Here is a 6,491-nt window from a genome sequence, read left to right as displayed (position 1 = left end):
TTTATAACCTATAGTTTTAATATTTCATCTCATGAAACATACAAACCATAGTTCTTTTTCTATTCCATGGTACTTAATGTAAATCTCATTTACATCAATCCTCCACTAGATGTATCTCATACATCATACCGATTATATCATATATAATCAAAATACCTCTTTTCAATTTGAACATTTCAAATCAACACCAAGAACTGATCCTCAACTGAATCCATTGAGCTACCAAGGGGACCTCATGGACCTGTAGCTCAAAGCTCCAATGGTACGTGAATAACTGACTAAACTTTTTAGTCTCGGGATCCACCATCTGTTAACTGCCAGGCACTCTACTAAAGACCGACAGCGAAACTCTCCTTACCACAGATATATTATATGTCTATCTTAACCAATCAGCAGTGTGACAACCCTTCATAGATCGCTCGTAAGTATAGCTGAGCTAATAATCGTTATATCTCTGTAGTTATATCTGTCTCCTTAAATACCACTGATCCCTTTAATGAACATAAGTATAGTCTTACTATGACTGAGTCTCCTCTTCTAAAGAGAAGTTGTGGCCACTATGTTCAAGCTCCGGAATCAGCTCTTAAGGAAACAATCTCTCTACTTATCCCTGCTTTGGGAAAGGAGTGAATTTCATCTTTTGGATTGAGTTCCCAGCTCCCAGATGAGAAAAGTCCCCAAAAAGGTAAGCATGTTGAGTTGACAATCTGGCCACTCTCACCCATACTAATCAAAGAACCGCCCTCAAAGGCAGGAGTTCTCAAAACACTCAGGATTGAGGTCGTGTCACCTATGGTCGTTTAGGTGAGATGCAAGTCTCTATTATCAATGGCGTTATATACAGAGTCTAGTCATCTCGTGGTCCAAGTCTTATACAAACTCTTTGTATAAGACAGCCCACTCGCACGTGTCCACATGAATGGTCAGGATCTACCATCTGTAGTAGTTGACAACACTTGCAAACCTTTACAAAGCGGATCGTATCCGCAATGTCACCTGGATCAAGTATCCCACCTTAATCCTTATAGTACATACCTATTTAGGTTATCACTTAAGCCATGATCCACTTGTATATCACATATACATGCTTAAGTTCACATAAGATAACTAAGGAGCTTTATTTATTGGATATGAGTAAATGCTAGAATTAAATAACATTTATTTTATTCATTAAACAATGTGTATCTTTACAAAACAACGAGACTCAAGGAGAATTAGGACACCAATCCTAACAGTTTACTGATCCAAGAGGAAGATAATCAAGTTTAGAGGAGTCTCACACACCATTGCATGTCGAAACGTCAGATGCTAATATTAACATACTTAAGAGAGTCTAAGTTTAGTTGAGAAGGAGTCTCACATCTAAGAGAAGCCTAGGTGCAGCATGAGTTAAGCTCTATGTGAGCCATTGTAGTAGTTGGTATATTACAGATAAGTACTACATTGTAAATTTCTTAACTCTTTAATATCATTGGATTATCTTTCCTGAGTTTTCTACCCCCCAAACGTAGGTGTTTATCACCAAACTAGGTTACCAAATGTTTTGTGCCTTTACTTGTTATTGGTATTATTGTTGTTACAATTGTTGTCAGTGCTTTCTGTTTAGCATCCGTATATCGAATGGCGAGTCATCTTACCGCTTTTTCAATTGATATAGAGCATGTCACCTTTATCTTAGGTGCTTCCATCATGGAAGGAAACAAGGAAGGAGGCTCTACCACTTGTCCACCTATTCTTGATGGAACAAACTATTTTTACTGGAAAGCTCGAATGACTGCCTTTTTGAAGTTGATTGATAACAAAACTTGGAAGGCTGTTATATCCTTATGGATGCATCCTACATCAAAATTTGTGATGGAAATGATATTTTAAAGTCAGAATCTCAGTGGTCTGGAGAAGAGATAAAGCCTCTTTGAGAAATTCTCGTGCCTTGAATGTCATATTCAATGGTGTAGATCACAACATATTCAGATTAACTAACACTTGTGTCTCAACTAATGAGGCATGAGACATATTCTTTGTTGCACATGAGGAAATGTCTAAAGTAAAAATGTCCAACTGCAGTTGATGACCTCAAAGTTTGAACATCTTAGAATGCACGAAAAAGAATCCATTGCTGAATTCAATGTATGTTTGCTAGATATTGCAAATGAGTCATTTACTCCCAAAGAGAGGATTTCAGAAGAAAAAATTGTTAGGAAGGTACCTAGTGTTGGATTGGTGTCCTAATTCTCTTGGTAGTCTTGTAGTTTGTAAACATTCTATAAACATATTGTTATTAATAAAATAAATGTTATTTTATAAGTATTTACTCAATCCAATAAATTAAGATCCAAGGTTATTTTATGTAACTTAAGCATGTATATGAAGACATACATGTGAATCATGCCTTAAGTAATAACCTAAATAGTCTGTAGTATAAAGATAAATGAGGGATACTTTATCCTAGTGACATTACGGATAGATCCTGCTTTGTAGATGTTACAAGTGTTGTAAAGTGCTACAAATGGTCTGATCCTGACCATTCATGTGGAGATATGTGAGCGGGGGTATCCTATACAAAGAGTTTGTATAAGACCAGACCACGAAATGATCCGTCTCTTTATGTAACATCGTTCATAATTGAGACTTACATTTCACTAGGATGACCATAGGTGACATGACCTTAATCCTAAATGAGTTGGGGACTTCTGCTTATGAGAGCAGCCCTTTGATTTGTATGGGTGAGAGTGGCCAGATTGCCAACTCAACAAGCCTACCATTTTGGGGATTCGTCTGATTAGGGAGTTGGGAACTCAGCTACACAAGACGAAATTCACTTCTTCCCTGAAGCAAGGGTAAGTAGATAAATTGCTCTCATAAGAGCTGATTTCGGGTCTTGAACATAGTGACCACATCCTCTCTTGGGAAGAGATGACTCAATCATAATAGGACTATGACTTATTGTTCATTAGAGATATCAGTGGTACTTATGGAGTTAGATGTAATTACAGGGGCAAAATGGTAAATTAGTCTAGCTGTACTTACGAGTGATTTGTGAAGGGTCATCGTATTATTGATTGGTTATATCCAATGGACACAAAAATATATCTGTAGTGCGAAGAGTGCAACTATCGGTCTTTAGTGGAGTGACCAGTAGTTAATGGATTGTGGATCTTGTGATTAAAGAGTTTAGTTAGTTATTCATGTACCGTTGGAGTTTCAACCTACAAGTCCATAAGGTCTCCTTGGTAGCTCAATGGATTCGAGTTGAGAATCAGATTTTGGGTTAGTTTGAAGTATTCAAATTAACAAGAGGAAATTTGATTATATATGATATAATTAAATTGATCCAATTATATGTGATATAATTGATATGATATATTTGATACATTATTAATTGGAGGAATTAATACAAATGTGATTTATATTAAATGCCATAAAAGAGAAAAATAACTATGGCTTATATGTTGCATATGATGCAATATTGAAACTATAGATTATAAATATAATATGAAAAGTTAGTTATTATATTTATTTATAATATATTAATTATATAATAATTAATTATTCTTTTTCTTTCATAACCGACTTGAGTGGGAGGTTATGCACGAACTGTGAGATAAAAAGAAAAATGGTTTTCCAAATCAGAAGATTCATTATTTTATCGCTTCACAAAAAGAAAAACTATTGAGTAAAAGAGTTTTACTAAACGATACTATCTCACAGCCTAAACAATCAAGTATCGAGATTACTATATGATAGTTACTCGTTGCTACACGATCAGTAGCAAGTCTATACGATAGGCTTCTTCTTACTACACGATCGAGTATCAAGTCTATATAATAGATTTCTTCCTTCTCCCACTTACTCGATCATCTACTCGATCGTTTACCTCCTCCATTCATCTAACCAAAGTCATATAGAGCCCACAACTCCTGAATTCTCACATTGAGAATACCAAGGTAACTCTTGTGCTGGTGTTTTTGTTCCGTTCAAGGGTCGAGGATCGAGTTGCACTCGTTAGTGATTGAGGATTCTTCAGTTCGTGCTCTTGGTTGATCTTATCGTTGCGTTCGAGTTCGTGCTATTGAACGAGTTGCTGAACAATCGAGGGATACTTAAAGAAAGATTTCTTCAAAGGTTTGCATACTCTATCTCTTATTTAACTAAAGAAGCATGTTGTAATTTACTCGTTGTGCATAATCTCTTCTTTCAGATTGTAATTGTTTATGTTCTTCCTCAATGAAATTTGAAACAATCCGCTTCCACTCACTGGTTCTCTATTTAGAGTTCCTTCATTTAGATCTCTAACCAAGAGATTTGACATAAAAGTCACATCCAAGGAAGCTGAAGATATAACAAAGTTGAGAGTAGACCAATTATTTGGCTTCTTACTCACTTTTGAAATGTCCCTAGATGGGAAAGTCGAAAAGAAAAATAAGGGAATTGCCCTTCAAACTTCGGTTAAAAAAGTGTTGGTGAGTGACAATAGAGAATCGGAAGATTCTCTTACTGAATCGATTGCTTTGCTTTCAAAAAAGTTTAACCGTGTGCTAAAACGTTTCAGTAAGAGGTCTGACTCTTATAATAATAACAAGTCTGATGGTTATACTCCTCCCAATCAATTCAGATCTCAAAATAGTAAAAGGGAATCTGATAAGTCAGGCAATCTACTTTCGCACAAGGAAAAGAATTTCAAACATCGAGAATGTGGTTTCAAATGTCGAGAGTGTGATGGATTCGATCATATACAAGCTGAATTTCCCATTTTTCTGAAGAGATGGAGCAAAGGATATGTATTAATTTTGTCTAACACTGAATCCGAAGATGGCAGTGACTCAAAGCATGATGTCAAAGAACTTGTTAGTAACATCTCCTCGAGCACCTCATCATATGATATTTCTAAATATGATGTGTATGCAAAGATCGATCATGATAATGAAGAAATTGAGTCTACAGATCCCTTTTATCATACTCTTTTTCTGAAATGGCAAGATGATAAAAAAGCTCTTGATGGGCAGAAAGTAAGAATTGAGACTTTGATAGCTGATATTCATAGATTTATTTCTACTATTGTAGATTTTGAAGCATGAACTCTCTCAAGCTAAAGCTGAAAATGATTAAATATGCAAGAATATCATAATGTTGAATACTGAAATTGAGTTTTTGGAAAAACTTTTGACAAAAGGAAAATTTACTTATGATAAATCTAGGCTTAGATTTTCTAAAAGAGGAAGTCAACATTAGAACCAGTCAAAACAAAGAGGAAAGCAAAAGATTGAATTTGTTAGAGATGAAGATCTCGAGTCTTACGGCTTTATAGGTACATCTACCAACAACACTGTATTGAAAGATAATCCCTTGACTAGAACAAGGTGGGTTTGTCATGATTGTGGAAATGTGGGCCACAAACGTCCTTTTTGCTATCAATTATTGAAGATTCTCTACAGACCTACCTATTTTAGAAGTGCTCCCTACTTCTCACAGAACCATTATAGAAACTAGACAAGAGTTCAACAGGTATGGAGAGAGAAAAATATTTAAAAAAAAATGTAATGTGGTTCTAGCTTCGCTCAGATCCTCTGCTAAAGGTGATCGATATTTTGATAGTGGAAGCTCTAGACACATGACTGGTGAAAAGAGTTATTTGTCCAATCTCAAATCTGTTAATTTCGTAAAGGTCACTTTTGGTGATGGAGCTTGTGGAAAAATTATTGGGAAAGGAAAACTAAATTATCCGGATCTTCCTCCACTGAAAGATGTAATGTTGGTTGAAGGACTCACTGTCAATCTTATTAGCATCAGTCAGTTGTGTGACCAAGGACTGAATGTGAGCTTTACCAAAGACGAATGTGTTGTCACAGACAATGTCAAAGCTCTCGTTATGATAAGTTTACATTCTTCTGATAATTACTATCTATGGAGTCTTGATCATTTTTCACAGGCTTGTCATTTCTATAGACAAGATGAAGCAAGTCTATGGCATAAATGTCTTGAGTATAAAAGCATGAAATCTATTCATAAGGCTCTTGAAACTAATGATATAACTGATCTCCCCTTTTTATCAGTGTCTCTTGGAATTATTTGTGAAGATTGCCTATCTGGTAAACAAACTCATGCCTCTCATAAGCAATCAGGTCAACTCATGCCTCTCATAAGCAATCAGGCCACTCAAGCTCTTCTCATATTCTTGAACTTCTTCATATGGTTCTAGGATCCAATCTAAGAGTCTAGGAGGAAAACGATATGTTCTATTTGTTGTTGATGACTTCTCTAGATACATCTGGATGCGTTTTTTTTGTAAAAAAAAAAATTAGACATTTTTTTTATGTTTTTCGTGCTCTTTATCTCAACTACAACGTGAGAAAAATATGAATGTGATATGTATTCGAAGTGATCATGATAGGGAGTTGGAGAACACTCAATTCACTGAGTTTTGTTGTTAGTCTATTGGGATTCACCATGAATTTTCAGCACTTATTACATCACAATAGAATGGGATTATGGAA

General features: G+C 35.4%; 1 protein-coding gene across 1 annotated transcript; it reads left to right on the top strand.

Annotated features, from left to right (window-relative positions):
- The first annotated feature begins 5,608 nt into the window (after positions 1 to 5,608).
- LOC150038644 (uncharacterized) lies at positions 5,609 to 6,196 on the top strand. The gene has a single exon (XM_090313963.1). The coding sequence runs from the start codon at positions 5,609 to 5,611 to the stop codon at positions 6,194 to 6,196; it is 588 nt and encodes a 195-aa protein (XP_090170089.1).
- Positions 6,197 to 6,491: the final 295 nt, after the last annotated feature.

Source organism: Benincasa hispida, chromosome 1 (genome assembly GCF_027475165.1).
Source record: "Benincasa hispida cultivar pf3 chromosome 1, pf3_genome.v1.1, whole genome shotgun sequence".
Classification (NCBI taxonomy): domain Eukaryota; kingdom Viridiplantae; phylum Streptophyta; class Magnoliopsida; order Cucurbitales; family Cucurbitaceae; genus Benincasa; species Benincasa hispida.
Note: the sequence above shows the minus strand (reverse complement) of the source record. Positions and strands in the feature narration are given on the sequence as shown.

Bases quoted from the DNA above. Each gene is read 5' to 3' on its own strand.
- LOC150038644 (XM_090313963.1), top strand. From the start codon at position 5,609: ATGACTGGTGAAAAGAGTTATTTGTCCAATCTCAAATCTGTTAATTTC.